Here is a 19,540-nt window from a genome sequence, read left to right as displayed (position 1 = left end):
TCAAACGCTGTCGGAGTGAACGTGGCGAATGGCGAGCGCTACATTTGGGTGCAAAGCAAGCTTTCCTCGATGCGTAATATATTTTTGCAACTAAAAAAAAAGAACTTTATTTTATCCGATTGCGGTTGATTACGTCCTCCCGGAGCAATCATTACTTTATTTCAAGACTTTCTATTTATTAATATTATTCTTAGTTTTCAGTAAACTATTCGGTTTACCGAATGTATCACAAAACGTAAGATGGATGTGGTGTTAATTCCCGATAGTGTTACATACATATGTACTCGTATATGGTACGTGTTACGTGTTACATACATATGTACTCGTACATGTATTCAAGACTTACCCGCATAGATGTTTCGGTACCCATTTCGCACAAACTTCCGAAAACCAATTCTGTCGTGGAGTGTTACATAGGCAGAGCTTTGAGTGATTTAGAAACGATTTGCCACATGATCCACTGTCTCGCCTACATACGACAGTGTCAGTTCACGTGCACACTGAATGTTGTCATCGGTCGGGGATGCGAACGGGCGTCCTGCTCCATCCCCATGAACGACACTCGTGCATCCTTCCTTGCACTTGCGTATTTATTCGAGCACAGTTCTTCACGACAAAACACTTCCTCCATGTTGACAACAAATTACCGCCACCAGACACAATTTCAGAGTGCAAAAACAAATCACGGAATGCTGCTCTTCCTCTTTGCGAATCGCAAGTGGGGCAGCCGTCACTTCTTGTACCGCAGTCACAACTGAACTGACGCAACATGTTCGAACCTGCACAGCAGTGATTGAAAGGTACGTACCTGGTACGAAAATCGCCGATAAAACAGTGCCGCTAATAAAAGCTTTAAGATAACCAGAGTGCGGTTAAGTTTTGAGTAACCTGTAAGCGACTCAAGGTCACCAGGTATCTATAGATGTCTGATGATGGAAACATCATTCCAATGCACGTCGCCTTCTATACCCAGCACACAGAACATGTTAACATCGTTCGCGACATTACGTGAACGGAAGCAATTGCTAGAGGGGTGTCCTTCAGTGTCAGCCGGGCGTAGTAAGGAATACCCCGACGGTGTGATCGGCGGACCACCGCATGCATGACGACGTTACGTGGACATCCAAGGTTGCTCTTGTCGTTAGCTTACTGTCGCCGGTGCAATCGTGGCCGTCGGAGAAAACAAACCTTACGTGCTGTTTCTGGGAAATGTGAGTGGCGAGCGAAGTGTTACGAGTCGTCGAGCAGGCAAGCGACGCGTGGCCACCGCCAAAACAGGTTATCTCAAGACGAGTCGCTGTGACCGCGACCACGAGTACTCCCCATACCAGATATTAGAGTGGAAAGATGCTATTGAAGGGAGTAGAGTGTCCTCGCAGTATCGGCAGTATAGTGTCGAGTCTAAAAAAATATATATATTATTTGAATTGAAGCGCGAAAAAGGTACGTGTATTCCAGTTTTTGATATTGTTTTGTTTATTAGTTTTTTAGTGGTTCATTTTGTCGAAAACAATGATGGGGCAGCGTGCCATAATCAGGTGCATTGCGCAGCGCAAGTTCGTCTGCTACTTGCGCAAGGGTTGCGGCGACGTAAGAACGCCGAGCTCTGATTTGCTCCGACTGGATGGATAGTGGGTAGACATGAAGGCAGCTAGCATTGAGGTCTGCCCTCTATCCCTCCAATCAGAGCCAATCAGAGCTCGGCAATTTGAAGTCACCTCAACAGCCTGCAAAAGAAGCAGATACATTTGCGTTCCGCATCGATTTGAAATCAAATGAGCCTCGTCGCGTTATATGGGGTTATTTGCTGTTCGTACTGACCGACAACTTAAGAAACAATGGGCGTGGCAAGTAGCGGCATCTCATTATCGCTCAGCATCCAATGAAATTGCTGTATTTTCCAATAAGGACGCCGAAGAGCCAGTCGCAAAGTGATCGGCGTTCCCATGAGACACGCCCTTCGTTTCTGAATCAATCTGTGACTATATTTAGCATAGTTCTTTTTATCGCACATTGTTTTTTTTTCTTGTTTTTTTTTTGTTTTTTTTTTAAGATAGGGTCGCCTTGCAGATTATGCTGCTCTAGACGCAAATATAACTTTTCGAGATTCCATTTCACGTTTATCTTTATGAACCAGACCACCGAACTATATGACGCCTGCTGTACTTTCTTGACCCGCCAGCCAGATATTTTGGAGCATGAGGGAAGGTGGGCATGTTTAAAGTTATGCAGGTTTCACAGAGATAGATTAGAAATTAGAAATTAGAGATAGATAGATAGATAGATAGATAGATAGATAGATAGATAGATAGATAGATAGATATAGAGAGACGGACGGACGGACGGACGGACGGACGGACGGACGGACGGACGGACGGACGGACAGACAGACAGACAGACAGACAGACAGACAGACAGACAGACAGACAGACAGATAGATAGATAGATAGATAGACAGACAGACACACAGAGAGATAGATAGACAGATAGATAGATAGATAGATAGATAGATAGATAGACAGATAGATAGATAGATAGATAGATAGATAGATAGATAGATAGATAGATAGATAGATAGATAGATAGATAGATAGATAGATAGAAAGATAGATAGATAGATAGAAAGACAGACGGACACACAGAGAGATAGATACACAGATAGATAGATAGATAGGCAGATAGATAGATAGATAGATAGATAGATAGATAGATAGATAGATAGATAGATAGATAGATAGATAGATAGATAGATAGATAGATAGATAGATAGACAGACATATATATATATGGATAGATAGATAGATAGATAGATAGATAGATAGATAGACAGACAGACAGACAGACAGACAGACAGACAGACAGACAGATAGATAGATAGATAGATAGATAGATAGATAGATAGATAGATAGATAGATAGATAGATAGATAGATAGATAGATAGATAGATAGATAGATAGATAGATAGATAGATAGATTGATTGATTGATTGATATTGTTTGTTTGTTTGTTTGTTTGTTTGTTTGTTTGTTTGTTTCACTAGATTTCGAACGGTCGAAAATTAAAGTAACGTGGAGTCGTTTTGTTCCGAGACCTAATAGACGAGCGCACACCTTCGGTGACGTGGTTGCTGTTCGAAGTGTCTCTGAGATAGACAGGTGACCGTCTTTTTAGAAGGAGTAGTGTGTCGAAACAGCTGCATTTAACAAAAGCTATATAAACATGCCTTTAAATAACTGTCAGTGACAATAGTGAACCTTCTGATTTGAATTGCTTATAACACACTGACATAAATCGCCTGTTCATGTTTTGACGTTTTAAAATAACGCGTTATTTAACTTATTTTCGAAATTGTTTAGTTACAAGTTTAAGGCTCGCTCTTACCGTTGAGCAGGCTTTAGATCAATCCAGAAGGTGTATATACATTTTGTTGATTTTGGGCTCTAGTATATGGCGTTCAGAAAACAACGTTATATGTATTGTTAGAATAATGGTGACGACAATTTCATTTCAGATCTGTTGTCTGCGTGTGTGTGTGTGTGTTGTTGTTGTTGTTTTTAGAACGAAAAATACAGACCATAATGATGCAGCCCAGCCAGTTACGTGGCATATGAACTTAGATATTCAAACAAACAAGGCCGTTCTCAACGGTGAGATATTTTGAGTCCACCACCTGACTTGGGGTCCGAATTCGAAAAAGAACTACGTGTACCAAGTTAACAAGTAAATATCGACGCTCGGGTCGGCGCGTTTTCATGAGAGTCACACTCCCAGGTTTACGGAGGGAGCGAGAAAAAGAAGAAGTTGAGGCTTAGGTAAACACGCCTCAGTGATTAACGCACTATTCTTTAACCAGCTCCAAGATTTGCTTACGCTCGTCTCGTAAGCAAATCTGACAGCCGGCTATAGGCTAGCGCGTGAATCACTGAGGTGTGGTTATCTAAGCCTCAGGATCTCCACCTCCTCCCTCCCCCCACACACAAGGCAATGAGACGTCCACGAAAACGCGCCATCCAGAGGTCCTAAGTTGACCTGTTGATTTGCATCACGAGCTTTTAAATGTACGACCCTCCGGTTATAAAGCATAAAAGTGACGTAATTTTTTTTTTCAGGAGCAAACATATTAGATATGCCTTCGGCGCCCAACAACAACACCGATGAGGCCAATAACAATGCGCCAAAGGAGTGCGTAAAGGTTGCGGAAGCGGAGAGCCACAGACTCAAACGTGAAGTGGGACTGGTGAGCGCTACGGCACTTCTCATAGGAAGTGTTATCGGTAAGAATGTTGCTCATTTCGGGCTTGTAAGGTAGGACCGATAGCTTACCTGACGACGATAACACACAAAAAAAAAAGTAAAACAAAAACGGCCTGATTCGTTGTCGTGGTTTGACAGCCGGATGTTAGTCCGCCCCAAAGGGCTTCTGGTGTCTCAGCTGTGGATCAGCAATTTAGCCAGTGCAGTACAACCGTTAGCCTGGTGTCTTTAACGTAGATCAAGCAGTAGTGATACACGACCGCACGCCAGTACGATGTTCATCGAGATCGAAACGGGCAGGGGTGGGGATTGAACCCGGGACAGGTTCTCTGCAGTGCACCCCCCCCCCCCCCCCCGAATCCCCCACCCCGTAAACCACGCGGTAACACCGGGCTCTAAGACACTGTTCCTGTTTGAAATTGGTCTTAACGGTGTAGCGTCGGCATGTACTTTTATGCGAAAGAACCGCCAACTGCGCTTAACTGTAAAAGAAAAAAACTATGCCAAATGTTGAAGGTCGAAGTTGAGAAACAAGACTCCCAAAATCAGTGCGCTACTCGTTTTCAGGTTCAGGCATATTCGTGACACCGAGCACGGTTTTTCGAAATTCCGGTTCCGTCGGTGTTGACGTGATCGTCTGGTCTGCGTCTGGCATCATCACTATTATAGGTAAGCCCTCTTAACAGTGCGTATATACTCTGTGTCAACTGCCAGCTGGAACCTTCTATAAGGAACAAGAAAATAAATACCCTCGTGGCACCTTATGGTAACTGACAGCCTAAGCCACAGCCAAACTGCTCTCACGCATCATACAAAAAACATGGTGTTATTTGCGGACCCGATGAAAGACATATCCTCGGACACGTCCCAAGCGGATTTTTGAAGCATACTAGCTTAATAAATAACTATATATATACATACATATATATATATATATATATATATATATATATATATATAAAACTGAGAAGAAAAAACCCTTAGTGAAAAACAGCAACAACGGACGATTTAATCTTAGACGTTTCGGCCGGAGTCCGGCCTTCGTCAGGAAGACGAAGAATATATATATATATATATATATATATATATGCGTATACGTCTCGGGCCTTTCTGCAGACAGTTTGTATTGTACACCAGTGAGCGATATGCAGGTGAACAGCCCTCGTCTTGTTTTTGACGCTCCTGCAAGTTTTGGAACAAGCTCTGTTCCAGAAGAGGGCTAGAACGCAAAGTTTAGATCCCCAAGTCACGTACCATTCGAGGCGTTGTGGGTTAATGTAGTTTTAGGGAGCCGTAAAACAAACAAGAAACCAGGTAAGGTGCTCACCTTCGTATTGCCGGCGGGTGTACGACCAGTGTGCCAGAAGCGTCGTACAAGCAAGAAACACACCTCAGAACAGAGAGTCTTTTTGTACAACATATTAGCAGACGCCGAGCGTGGCAAGTCCTAAGCGTCTTAAAATCGTTCCGGAGCCAATGGCTCTGCACAGCGCAAGTTCGTCTGCTTCTTTTGCGGGAGTTGCTGTGACGTCAGAAAGACGCCGAGCTCTGATTGGTTCTGACTCAAAGATAGTGGGTAGACCTCAAAGCAAGCTGCCTCGAGGACAACCCACTATTCTTCATTCAGAACCAATCAGCGCTCGGAGTCTTCCTGACGTCATTACAATCTTCTGCAAAAAAAAAAAAAAAGTGGACGAACTTGCGCTCCGTATAAGTATGCATGGACGCGACCGAAGCGTATATCGAATCGAGAGCGGACCCATGTCGCGCACCCAATCCTCTTCTCTCTAGTTCCCTTACACCCGATCTTAAACCCGAGGGTCCGCTCTCCTTGAATAGCTCGTTTTCGCCCACTCTTACGCCCGACCGTTGTTCGTAGAATCCCGACTTGACGCACAACGGTCGCATCCGTGTAAATGCGTGACCGATTACATTGTGGTATTATCCCACAAAATCGCCCTGAAGAACAAATTTAAAAAAAACTATATTCATCGACAACTTAAGAAACGCCGGGGCGTGGCTTATTATATTAATTCACGCTACTTGCTTCGTGATTGGTTCTTCGGCGTTCTTATCGGCGAATTCCGCGTCCTGATTCGCTGCGAGGCAATAGCGAGATGCGCGGGATTCGCCACGTTCAGCATTTCTTCAGCTGTCGGTGACCAAAGAAGTGCGGAGAGAATGCGTCAGGCAATGTGTTTCTTAAGATGTCAGTAATTCTTTCAACAACAATTCTAACTTTTTTTTTAGGTTATTAAAACTTTGTCACATCTTCGAAAAACCCAGGCTTTGATCTCTCCGGCCATGATATTTATTATTTCTGAAATCAAAAATAGCTATTCAGAAAACGGCAAACCAACGTGCTGCTTAAACCAACATTCAAATGCTTCCGCGCTCTCCAGTGCAGGCGACGTCAAATGTATAACTTTCTAGTCAAGCGGGGAGTTTAAATAAAAACACAGTATTTTGCGTACGTGTCTTTTTGTTGCCGGCGCGAGCTTAACCAGCATTCATTTAACACCATAAAACTTCTAACCCATCGGGGACAAGATGTAATGCCCCATATCGTGCCATACTACAACGTTGACGTCAGGATTTCAGTGTAGCGAGTACATCCTTTTAGCCTCTCAGACCGAACCTAAAACTTCACCGTGAAAAAAAAAATAGTGACTTTCAGTTTGGGTTTCTAGCATGTTAACAACGCTTCTAAGGCAGTTGAGACGGCCCGCCAAAATGGGTTTCTCAACGTATCGCGCTTACCTTGTTGAAAATAAAAAGGAAAGAAAAAAAAACATTTTTGGTCTATCTGCCGTGGCATTCGCAGACAACATCATTGCCATGCTCGACTAGTTAAATCTGGCGCCGACAGATGTCGGAAGCGTCGAGCGCGCCGGAAAAGACGCACGCCGGAGCAGTGAAAAGTTTCAGAGGATCGTCTGCTAAGCTCGACGCTGGCGCGCTCGACGTTTTCGACATCCCTTAGTGGCAGATTTAAGTAGGCGGGCCCGATCATGACGTCGTCTGCGAATGTCATAACAGATACCCCGACACAAGTAAAATTATTAGAAGCCTTGGTTGACATGATGCATTTAAGATGTGTCTCTTAATGTGTTAAACCAATTTTGAGGCAAATCAGCGACTATCGTAATTTTGCCGGAGCTTCATCATCATTACACTGTGAAAACTGCAGGTGGTTTATGCTACGCCGAGTTGGGTGCGCTTCTTCCTGCCACCGGTGGAGACTACGCCTACCTGATTGCCGGTGGAAAGTCGGTGGGCAGGTACGGGGACGTCGTCCCTCTGCTCCACGCATGGTCCTTCATCCTTGTCTCGGATCCAATGAGTGCCGCGCTTCAGGGACTGACCTTCGCGAGCTACACTCTCAGCATCGTGTACCCTAGGTGCGGCCCACCGCACGAGGTGAAAATATGCGTGGCTCTTCTCTTCATAAGTGAGTCCATTTATCTAGCATACAGTCAGTGTTGTACATGTTCCTCAAAAAAAGGAACGAAAGATCGTTCCTCGTTCCTTCTATTTTTTGGAACGCGTTCCCGTTACAAGTTTTATATGGAAAAAAGGAAGTCGTTCCCGTTACAGTTAAAAAATTGGAACGTATCGTAACATATACGTTACATCTGCATTTTACTGATTACCATATTTAGTTAAATCAAGAAAAGTTTTCATTCTGTTTTTTTTATCTACGCCATCAAATGAGAACATAAACTTTGAATGGCGTGACGGAAGGACAACCGGAGAAGGAAACATGCAAGCAGGTTTTCATTGGTTGATATATTCACCTTTGAAAATGTCAGCTTTTAACCCTATTTATGTTTGTGGTGGGCAAATGAAACGAACCAAATGAACTGTTACCCAACATTGCGCAAGCGTTTTACATTAACCTTACACGTTTCGAACTAACAAAGTCCCCTTGTTTGAACTAAACAACAGTTGCTTCTTGATGTTTCTGTGTACAAGAAGGATAAGGATAAAGTTTATTTTCAATGAAAAACCGGCAAACAATCCAGCCCGCTTAAGTGTAGAACGCTTGTATGCGGGACATGGCAGTAATTATATTTATCTTGTAGACATAAATATAATTCACAATTAAATGAATCACAAACACATACGGCACTTAACATCCTATATGATTAGGATAAAAAAGGAGAGAAAATTACAAAAATGGTACTACAAAATTCAACGCGAAATGCAACAACAGATGCAACACTGAAAAACAGTCAGTCAGTCGTAACAAACTAATAACAAATTTATGCGCTACGTAACACCGAATGCAATAATAAACTCAGTCATGGTAACCGAATAGACATCAAACAAACAATTTCCACAAATCAGTATGTACGTACATCTTTTATCGTTCATTACATCACTAGACAGAAAAACACCACTCTTTTATCTCCTTGTTCATCTGCTTCTTGAATGACAGGTTAAGGAGATCTTTAGGTAAGTTGTTAAATATCTCAGGAACATAATACTGTCTTTGTTTTTTTTCCGTAGTTTGTATATATTTTTGGAATGGCATAGGTTTCTGTGTGTTGGAGTGTTTTTATTCTGTTTGGTATGTCTCTGAACTCACTGGAGAAATAGTGGCTGGTTAAAACAACAAATTTAAATACATTTTCAAAAGATAATATTCCGACTGCATTCATTCTTTCTTCAGTTTCAAGAGGCTCATATTTAGACCCATATACTATATTATTAACGCATCTATTTATGATATTATCGATTTTGTGTCAATTGTATTTAGCGCATGTTCCGCATATTGTAATACCGTAACGGAGTGCAGATTCCCCCAATGAAAGGTACACCTCTCTCCTCAAATTGATGTCACAGCCACGTTTCAGCTTATGAAGATATGCTGAGACAACACGAAGTTTTTGTGTAATTTGTTCAATGTGATTACCCCATGAAACATGTTCGTCGAAATGCAGACCAAGTTAGGGTGTTGTTTTAATATTTTCCATTCTTTGGCAGTTGCACTGATGAGACTGTCGATCATGAAGAAATAGAGGAACATCAAATGGAACATGTTTATGAGGGTTTCGAAATCACATCAGTTTAGACTTGTCGCTGTTGACAAAAATATAATTATTTTTAAACCAACTCATTAATTCCACTATATCACATTGTAAAATCGGAGCAGCGAGATTATATTGTTCGTGTGGTAGTATTAAGGCTGTGTCATCTGCGTATTGGAATAGATTTGGTTTAAGGTTAAGATTACCTATACCATTAATGTAAATGTTAAAGAGTAAAGGACCCAGAGTCGATCCCTGTGGGACACCGAATTTCATTTGAATTGGGTCACTTTGACCCTTAAACTTCACCATTTAAAATCTGTTCTTGAAATAATTTTTCAAAAGTGTATAAAATGGCCCCCTGAAACCCATTCTGTATAGTTTAGCTAGCATAATTGAATGGTCTATGGTATCGAATGCTCTAGATAGGTCAAGGAACAGTGCAAGAGCGATTTGAGTATTGTTTAACGAGTGATAAATGATGTCTGAAAAGTTTTCCATAAACAAAGTCGTGTTTTTTTGTTTGCGAAACCCGTATTGGTGAGGAGTGTATTTAAGAGAATTTCTCACAGAATGATGTCATCACTTTCGCTAAATGCTTTTCTATGATATGAGTTAGAGCTGGAAGTATAGATATTGGCCTATAATTTTTCAGTTCTTTTTTTATCCTTTTTTTGTATAGTTGTCTGATGATAGACACTTTCATCCCATCTGGAATATTTCCGCTTTCAAATATGCCATTAAGAATCGCAAGTAAAGCATTTTTCAATTTCTCGAAATTACAGTAAAGGTCCCGCCCTCGCATTAGATCCTGACCGGCTGGCTTCAGTAAAGACATACCAGAAAGTATTTCCTCTAGCTCGCACTCAGTCATCAAAGGCAAATACGCTGATGTCATATTAGTTTTAGTGTCGATAACGGACTCGTCACTTTTATTTATCATGTTTCTTAAACTTTTTACAGTATCAATAAACGTATGATTGAAAGCGTTTCCGGGTGTCTCGAAAATCTGTTGTTTTTCCAAAAGCTTTTGTGATTGCTTCATCAATGTTTTGTTTTGCCTTCAGACCAGCTAACTGTCGTGTAATTTCCCAGGTTCTTTGAGAGTTACCTTTGCATCCTTTGAATTCATTCAGGAAATATTTCTTTTTTGCTAACCGTATGGTTGCTGTTACTTTATTTCTCATTTTTCGAAATTCCTCTCTCAGAACCTGATTACCTGGCTTTTGCTTACACATTTCCCAACGGTTGTCTTTTGGGTAGCAGAGCTCCATTATATATTTATGAATCCATACATTGTTATCGTTTCTTTTTTTGAGTATTTTTGTTTTTCTTGATTTCAAATATATTTTGTGGGAGCGAGGGCCGGCCACCACCACCAGAGGCCGCTACGACCACCCAGAGAACATCTGGGCCGCGCAAACGTCCGGTCGCGCAAGTGGATAAAAGAGGGGGACACGCCCACAGTAGGGGGAGACGGTCCGGCGACACAGGGACGTGTAGGTTGAATGCCCGGCATTATTATACTTTATTACTAACAACCCTTTGATGTTACTTTAATAAATGTAGTTTCTCGTTTTTGGAAACCCCGGCTCCGTGTTGTTCCTCCCGGATGGGCATGCAGCAAGGCAACCCTACCACATGGCGCCCAACGTGGGGCTCGAACCTACGACCCCGAAATTAAGAGTCTCGTGCTCTACCGACTGAGCTAGCCGGGCGAAGTGTACCATCATGTTCCTGCAGTAAAACAGCTCCGACGCCACAATCACTTGCATCTGTCTGCAAAACGAATGGTTGGTTTAGGTCGGGAAGATGCAGACACGCGTTCTCTGTCACTGCCTTTGATAAAGCTGCGAATGCGCTTTGTTGTTCTTCGCTCCAACACCATTTGACGCCTTTTCGAAGGAGGTGATTAAGCGGCTGAGAAATCTCGGAGCAGTAAGGAATGAAATCCCTATAGAATGCAATCATTCCGAGATATCGCTGTAAACTTTTCACGTCATGGGGGCGCGGGTACTCAGTTAGTGCGCGCAGTTTTTCTTCGTTGGGACGGAGCGTGCCGCTATCGACAACAAATCCGAGGAGGTTAATTTTGGGCTCGGCCAGTTGAACTTTCCTCGGATTGATTGTTAGGCCCGCGTTCCGCATCCGCTCAAGCACGTCGTGTAAGTTCCCAGGTTCTTTGAGAGTTACCTTTGCATCCTTTGAATTTTGAATTCATTCAGGAAATATTTCTTTTTTGCTAACCGTACGGTTGCTGTTACTTTTTTCTCATTTTTCGGAATTCCTCTCTCAGAACCTGATTACCTGGGTTTTGCTTACATATTTCCCAACGGTTGTCTTTTGGGTAGCAGAGCTCCATTATATATTTATGAATCCATACATTGTTATCGTTTCTTTTTTTGAGTATTTTTGTTTTTCTTGATTTCAAATATATTTCCGGGAATTTATCTCTTAGGTGTTGGTAAGCAGTGATATGGTCATATTCAGTAAGCAAATTCCGATCATAAGCTTGAATTAATCTGTCAATATTTCTGTTGTCAAAAAATAATTACATTTTCATTTTCCACATACGAGTTATCACCATCCTTTTCTTGGAGTAGTGTTGTTACTATAAAGTAGTGATCAGCAACTTATTTGTTTTGTTTAATAAGTCCAGATAATACCCTCATTTCATTTACTCTTACAATGATATGATCGATACAACTTCTCGTTATACTATCCCCTAAACATTCCTCTCTCGTATAGTCTTGGATAGTATTTTCCAATCCAAATTCAGCTAATATATTTAGGTACTCCGATGATCCACCTCTAGAAAGGTTTTAGCGTCTATGTTGAAATCACCTGCCAAAATCAGGTGAGGGTTATTGTTAATTTTTTTTTAAGAGAGAACTTAATTCTTCGCAGAAGGGAGCTACGTTGTAGGTTGGAGGTCTGTACAGAGCACAGACTGTAAACGACTCATCTTGTCAGTATATTGACGCTACTTTCACTTCTGCAGTAGCAAACGTTGTCTCCAGGCGCTCTGGCACCCAGTCATCCCATACAAACATCAAAACACCCCCTCCTTTACGTTTTTCACGACAAAGAGCTGAAATTATTTAATTTGTATCCTAAACAGGCAGCCTCATCAACATTGATTTCGGTCAATATTAACGCATCTAGGCTACTCAACCTGTCTGACAAGTAGACATTCAATTGATCCCAGTGTTTCTGCCAGGGCCGTACCCAGAAAAAAATTTCGGGGGGGGGGGGGGGGGGGGGGGGGTTTCGGGGACAACGGCGGCCATATTGAAAGTGTCTATTGTCTTATTTTCGCCTATGAATCATGTGCATCGGTGGCATATAATTGAGAGTTACAGCAAACCGGAGAACCGGTCCCGGTTTGGTACCCGGTAGCCGACCGGCGCCACTGCGCGTGCGCAGAGGTGCAGATTAAAATCGGCTGGCTGCCAGTGCACCGACCAGGGCCATACCCAGAAAAATATTTCGGGGGGGGGGGGGGGTCAGAACCCCCTAACCCCCCCCCCCCCCTGGTTACAGCCCTGGTTTCTGCATACTTCTAATATTAACATGTAACAGTGTGAAAGAGTTACTTTCATAATCTGCTTTACTACGTTCTATAAAGTCATCCCAGTCAGGGAATGATTGAAGAAGAGCAAGTGAAGACGAGGGTAAGGCTTCTGGGAGGTCAGTCTGCAAGTTAGTTACAAGGTTGGATTCGTTTTTCGGTTTAAAGGGAGAAGACAAGGGAAGAATGAATAAACGCTAATTTTTGTGCATCTTCTAAGTGACCAATGTTCGCGATACAGGGGTGTGTTCAATGTCTGGTAACCTGCTCTTTTGTTGTAACTGTAGGCCTCTCTATGGAAGTTCAGTGATGGCTGCAATCGGCCTTAGATGGTGTATGAGAATTCGTCGAAGCAAAGAAACTAGCTGAGTTTAAAACGTCCCTCTTTCTGTTTCTTTTCCTTCGACTAAAAGTTTTGCTTTTTGTACCGCAGTTTCGGGCACTGAAAAAAGAATCCATGTCCTCCAGTTCTCCTGCACCCGACTGTTACTAAGTGAGGACCACAAAAAATAAACCCTAAGATAAGCAACCAAAATGTTAACAAGATCCTGCCCTTCATAAAGATATTGTTTTTATACTCTTAGAATTTCCTTCTTAGAAATTCGCAGACCGGCGCACTCCAGAGGAGTGCGCCGGTCTGCGCACTCCTCTGGAATGCGCAGACCGGCGCGGCGGAGGCTACGGCGCGCCAGCTGTGCGCCGTGCGATGTCACTATTCCTCGCGCTTGCGCAGCACGGCTCTTTCGGAGCCACGCGAAACTGCTCAACCTCGGTCAGTGTAGCTCATGCTACAAAAGAAAAAAAAACGATTGAGAATACGAAATTCCATCTGTGAATAATTACAGCCTTGGCCATGGTCATCAACTGCATCTCTGTGAAAGCGTCGGCACGGATTCAAGTCGTCCTGTCTTCCATCAAGTGTGTAGTCCTTACGGCGATCATTATCACTGGCGTCGTCTTCGCATTTAGAGGTGAGACAAATAGACTGCGCTTTAACTGGCCCAAAAATCCCGACAATTATGCTCACCTCGGTATTCGTATTTCAGAAAATCACCTTCTAGACGGGCCCTTCTTCACAAATACCACGGAACCAGGAAACCTTGTCCTTGCTTTCTATGGAGCCATCTACGCCTATGGCGGATGGTATACGAATCGTTTTCTTAACGTAACTGCACTTTAGGAGTAGCACGTGAGATGGGAGAAGTTAGCTGCATTTTTTATGAGTGCCACAAGAAACGGCATTTAGTAGATCAAGGGATCACCTTAGCTTAGCTAAGCGTGGGTAATCTGGGTCAACACTCCGGCCCAATATACCCTAGATGGGATGCACTTGTGCCGCTGCGGTCACCTAACCTTGTCTACGAGAAAAATTTTTAATGAACCATTCGCGATTGTTCGAAAAGAAACTTAAGACTGCGTTCTTCATTTAATAAATGGAATACTCACTAATTAACCAAATTTATTTATCCGCCTTCAAAACCAGATTAAGAATGTCGACACGGACAGCTAGAGAAATGCGGGGCGTGTACTGTCTTTTATGCACACGTTTCTGACTTTCTGATTTTTTCTTCGGATTTTTTATTGCGGTTACTAAAACTTTCGATCTTTTCATTCGCAAATGAAAACAAGTGCCGTAACTTTCTTTTCCCAGGAGACAAATGAGCTACATCGCCGAGGAAATCAAGGACCCCACAAGAAATATCCCTTGGGCACTACTGGGCGGAATATGCACCGTCACCCTCATCTACGTGTGTATCAACGTCGCCTACATGATGGCGCTCGATGCCACCACCATGGCCACAACAGACGCCATCGCAGTGTCTTTCGCTATGGCCACATGGGGACCTCTGGCAGCAAGGATGGTACCGATCTGCGTGTCCGTCAGCTCCTTCGGGCTCTTGTGCGCCGGTTTCTTCAGCAATGCCAGGGTTGTCCTGGCAGCAGCGAGGCAGGGTCACCTACCCCTTGTGTTCTCCTTCATCACTGTGGACACGTCCGTACCGTTGACGTCCATCCTCCTCCGCGGTTCCTTGGCCATCGCCTACACCTTAACTGGCTCCCTCGGGGTCCTCATAGCCGGTCGTGTGTTCGTGGAAAGCCTAGGAGACATTTTCATTGTGTTGTCGTTGTTTGTGCTTCGGTTTACGATGAAGAATGCCCAAAGACCCTACCGGGTTCCCACTGTCCTGGCTGTCTTGAAGCTGCTGGTGTCTGTGGCGCTCGTTGTGCTTCCGTTTCTGAGGCCCGTGCAGTATCTGCAGTACCTGATAATCCTGGCGATATTTGGGCTGAGCGGTTTGTATTACCTCCTCTTTGTACGCTTTAAGTGTGTGGTTCCCGGGGGACGGATGGCGACCGATTTGGTTCAAAAGCTATTGATGGTCGTGCCTTGCGTGAACGAGCTGGAACTCATGTTGAAAGAGAAGTTATGATGATGTGTTCATGAACCTTCTACTTCAGCCACGATTTTCTTGGGAGACTTTATTGTCCTGTAACACTAATTGCATTTACCTTTTTTTATTTCTGTACGTCGTTTTGAATTTGTTGAATGAGGAAAAGATATATTTCTGACAGTCCATAGAGAAAAAAACGTCCCCAAAAGTGTTGAATAAAATAGATTTCGTTAGTTAAAGCACTTAACAAAAAACATTATATTTTTATTTAGTGTTTACTGACGTCATTTAGAGTCGCGTAAAATTCCAGTTTACTGGTTTGCAAAAAAAAAAATTGTATTAGACAAGCTTTAATTTAGCAGGAGTTCGGGATTACTTCCTCGAAATGTCACATAGCATTTTATGCCGTGCCACCATATATGTATATATTGTTGTTTTTCATCATAGATTTTACATAACAATAAATCCGGGCTAGAAGAATCTACATGCACCAGGACCACTTCATAGGTGCGTGGCGCTGTACATAGGTATTCGTGTGTAACCGTGCATGGAACGTTAATATAATGGCTTCGTGCGCTCGGTGATTACCTCGCGTGTTTTCCGATTATTTTGCTCTTACGACAAAAGGAAACTCTCGACATAGACATTCAAGACGGTGGTCACCAGTGCCGTCACTTCGCTTTGCTCAATCTCCACAGACCGTAATACATGGAGATGTACGAGATAGAATTATTGGCTTCATGATAAATGTAAACGTCTGCAGAAGGTGTGTAATAACCTGATAGGCTTCGCAGTTAGCGACGATTCCAAGTGTTTAATGAATGATCGATGTATGAACAGAAGTGGGCCAATGAAAGGCATACGGATGTTAAAATTATTCGATAGTAAGGTGCTATTCTCCCCTATATCTTAAGAAACTCGAGGTGTGGTGAGCTCCCAAAGGCCTCAGCATCTCATTATGGCTCCTCAGTCAGTCAGAGTGCAAGACTGCCCGATAGGAACGCCACAGAATAAACCACGAAGCGAGAGTTAACATTTCCTTGAGCTGTTTCAGCTGTCAAAAACTATACCAAATTTGACATTAAAAAATTGTATAATTTTGCTGTTTGTAGTACAGATACAAATCATTTCATTTTCAAGTTTAATTCCGACCGAATATTAGACTTTGGATGTATATGGGCCTAGATATAAAATGGCTTGAGTTTGGGAATAAATTCGTTACTCGAATGACTGCCTGGCGAGTAAATCTTTTTCTTTTATTATTATTAATGTTTATTTGAGTCGATGTAGGCAGAAATACAATGAAACTCACCACCGTAAGACAGAGTTTCTACGGATATAAAAACAGTTTTGCAAGTATTGAAAATATTTTTCTTTCTAAACTAACAACATAATAGACCAGTGTCCGATATCCTAGCCCCCAGCGATAAAAATGGAAATAATAATCTCAAACGCAGGCTCTTGTAAAGAGGGGGGGGGGGGAAGGGGGGGGGGGCTGCGCATAAAACAATATTTTTGCTTTTTACAACACTCTTGGCGTCGGAGCGGTTCTTGGAGCTTCGTGACTGTGCATTTCTTACGTTCTTGCACTATATACGATATGGGCAAAGGTTTCTAAAAGAAACTGAGCATTTCAAAAAACGCAGCCCCCCTTCTGTGTCATGACGTCAGCATAAACGAACATGGCGGCGCCTATAGAACAGGGCAGACACTGGTCTATACGTGGCGTATTCTGTACACTGTCTCTTGTGTTTTTTGTGTGTGTTTGTTTTAAACATTTAATGACTATACACGAACGCAACTTTGTTAAGTCATGGCGCGCTGGTGGCACGTCAAGCGAACTTCCTGTCTGGGGCTGTGGGTGGAAGTCACCATGCGGAACGTGCATTCCTGCGTTGTTTTGAAAGGAAACAGACAAAAACCTGCCTTCTCATCAAAACGCCGCGACTGGGGGCTGTACCAGAAGAGTACAGAAAGGCTTGAAGGTCAGTTTTTATGTGCTCGGTTCGTTAGAGAACGTGAATATGTGCCATGAAAAGGGAAAACCAGACGCAGTCGGACGACGATTGCTTGGGCGGGAAGCACTTTGGGTTGAATTCACAGATACTTGTGGTCATCAGAATTATTTGTATTGTTCCAATATGAACCCGGGAAAATTGTCAAGTAGTACGGACCACCTGCGGGCTACGTTTGGTGCGTCTTCAAATCCAAACGGCCGCCTGGTCGTTCGAACTGTCGTCTGCTCTTTCAGACGACACCGGCCCGTAGACCAAACGTTGGCCCGCTAATTGTGATAAGAAGTAAGTGCAGGCCTCAAAGATATTTATGCTTGAATGTTGGTTGGGTAAGCAGGCTCGGTGTAAACTGTGGATACAAGGAGCTGTCGATCATTGTTACCATTGGCCATCACCGACTTGTTACGCCTGATTCACTTGGTCCGATTCTGCTTGCGATTCTCAGTATCGACGTCGACCATCTCAGCTACGTTTCACGCTTTTGCAGCCCGAGCGACGTCGCGACTCTAAATTGCGAGCGGAATCTCATTATGTGAATCAGGCTTTAGAGTCCATTCAAAGGCGTCCATGCACGCGGAATGAATCGCCGCACGTCCCATTATTCACGCGAAGTTTTGCGGTGTAACGAGCCTCTGTAATATCGTTGAGGCCGCTCAAGTGGTCAGACATTGCCAGAAAGACGTAGAATCAACAATTACAAGGCGAAAAAGAGAGCGGGGACTCGCACCAACGCCGACAACATCAGATTTCAATGGTTTGTTTATGGGCGACAGTGAGCTTCTTGCCCACACTTCATCGCGCATGCGTGGTGCCGGTGGCGTCCACTAGGGGCGCTCCGGTTTGCTTGTAAACACAAGTTGGTCTACACCAAATTTTACATCACAAGATGGCTCCATCTCACGGTTGTTATTACGAATACCAATCGTTTCAGTACTAAAGTACATCGAACCCAATATTACACCCTAAGTATAAAATGACTTGAGTTTGGGAATCAATTCGTTATTCGAATGATTGTCTAGGGAATAAATATTTATTTTTCATTTATTATTATTATTATTATTATTATTATTATTATTTACGTTTGTTAAAGGCCATGTATGCTGATATAATATAAAGTTCACCACCGTAAAACCCAGTTTTTACGTATTTGAAATCAGTTTCGCAAGTATTTTCAAATTTATATTCTCTAAAAATGACTTCTTTTTCTTTTTTTGGTATACACATTGAAAATGGAGTTCTCAAAATAATAACATACGACCTCTTTTTGTTCGGGGAGGGGGGGGGGGGGGGGTTAAGGTAGCTTAAAGTTACCTGAATATAGAGATGTTTGAGAAGAACTGAGCCTTGGTGTGAAGCAGTTGTCCCAAGCAAGTGGCGATTTATGACTTCTCCTGACTTCTGTACCTTGTCCCCCTTGAGTGTGATGAGCTTCTCCAGGCGGTGGCTCCAGTGTCGCCAATCCGAGGAGAGAGAACGATATGACTCGGTCCTCACACGACTTACACACAGTGTTCTTGACAGCGTCGTCACTGTGGAAATCCCGTCGTTTTAGATGTCGTGTGAGCGAAGGAAACAAATGAAAATCTGAAGGTGCCAAAGCGACGCGTTAGGTAGCAGTATAATTTCCCGTTCATGAGCCTGCTTGACGGCGGAGGCGCCGGGAGTGTGACAGGGCACATTATCTTAGATTGAAATTATAACACGTTATAGTCTTCCAGGTTGTTTATCCTTGGCAACGTCGGTCCGTAATTTCTTGCGAGAGGGTGTAAGAGGGTGTAACAGGATGCAAGAGGGAGCAAATGACACTAAGAGTGCGCAAGAGGGTAGTGCTATAAACTGGTGAAATTTTCCTGTTATACACTAACACACTACTTCTCAAAACATGCCTTACTTATGACAATGAAGATAATTTCTTATTTATCAAAGTAACCACATATTGCAGTAGCAATGTTGTTTTTGCTGTTGTTGGTTTTCTTTAGTCCACTTATCTGGTCACCTACCAACCTATCAAGTCAGACCCATCCCTAACTGGGACGACTCTTGAAGTAGGACAGGTTCACTGAGTACAGGCGTGGCACATGCCGGTATACTTCCCGGTTTTAACCGAAAAACACCAATGAACATCGGCCGGTGTTAAAAATAAAATAATCGCTTACAAAAAATACCTTGGTATGCGAACGCAAGAGGAGACAAGGGACAGATGGTCTCCTATTTCAATGTTAAAAAAATACCGGTTTTTGAATATTCTCGTACAAGCGGCAGTATTCTTTTTT

At 43.0% G+C, this 19,540-nt stretch overlaps 1 protein-coding gene and 1 non-coding gene across 2 annotated transcripts; one reads left to right on the top strand and one right to left on the bottom strand.

Moving 5' to 3' along the window:
• The first annotated feature begins 3,608 nt into the window (after positions 1 to 3,608).
• Positions 3,609 to 15,291, top strand: LOC115309274 (b(0,+)-type amino acid transporter 1-like). The gene is made up of 7 exons (XM_029967474.4): positions 3,609 to 3,648; positions 4,111 to 4,275; positions 4,823 to 4,924; positions 7,446 to 7,706; positions 13,705 to 13,830; positions 13,906 to 14,002; positions 14,511 to 15,291. Exons 1-7 carry the CDS (start codon positions 3,609 to 3,611, stop codon positions 15,289 to 15,291), a joined length of 1,572 nt encoding a protein of 523 aa, XP_029823334.3.
• On the bottom strand, positions 10,934 to 11,006 carry Trnak-cuu. Its single transcript has one exon. It is a non-coding gene; the product is annotated as a tRNA-Lys (tRNA).
• Positions 15,292 to 19,540: the final 4,249 nt, after the last annotated feature.

The sequence above is a fragment of the Ixodes scapularis genome, unplaced genomic scaffold, assembly GCF_016920785.2.
Source record: "Ixodes scapularis isolate PalLabHiFi unplaced genomic scaffold, ASM1692078v2 PGA_scaffold4__175_contigs__length_147842914, whole genome shotgun sequence".
Classification (NCBI taxonomy): domain Eukaryota; kingdom Metazoa; phylum Arthropoda; class Arachnida; order Ixodida; family Ixodidae; genus Ixodes; species Ixodes scapularis.
The sequence above is the reverse complement of the archived record's forward strand: the minus strand, read 5'-3'. Positions and strand labels throughout refer to the sequence as shown.

Coding starts and splice junctions, on each gene's coding strand:
- LOC115309274 (XM_029967474.4), top strand. CDS start 3,609: ATGAACTTAGATATTCAAACAAACAAGGCCGTTCTCAACG. Junction 3,649..4,110: donor AAACAAGGCCGTTCTCAACG/GTGAGATATTTT, acceptor TTTTTTTTTCAG/GAGCAAACATATTAGATATG. Junction 14,003..14,510: donor ATCTACGCCTATGGCGGATG/GTATACGAATCG, acceptor TTCTTTTCCCAG/GAGACAAATGAGCTACATCG.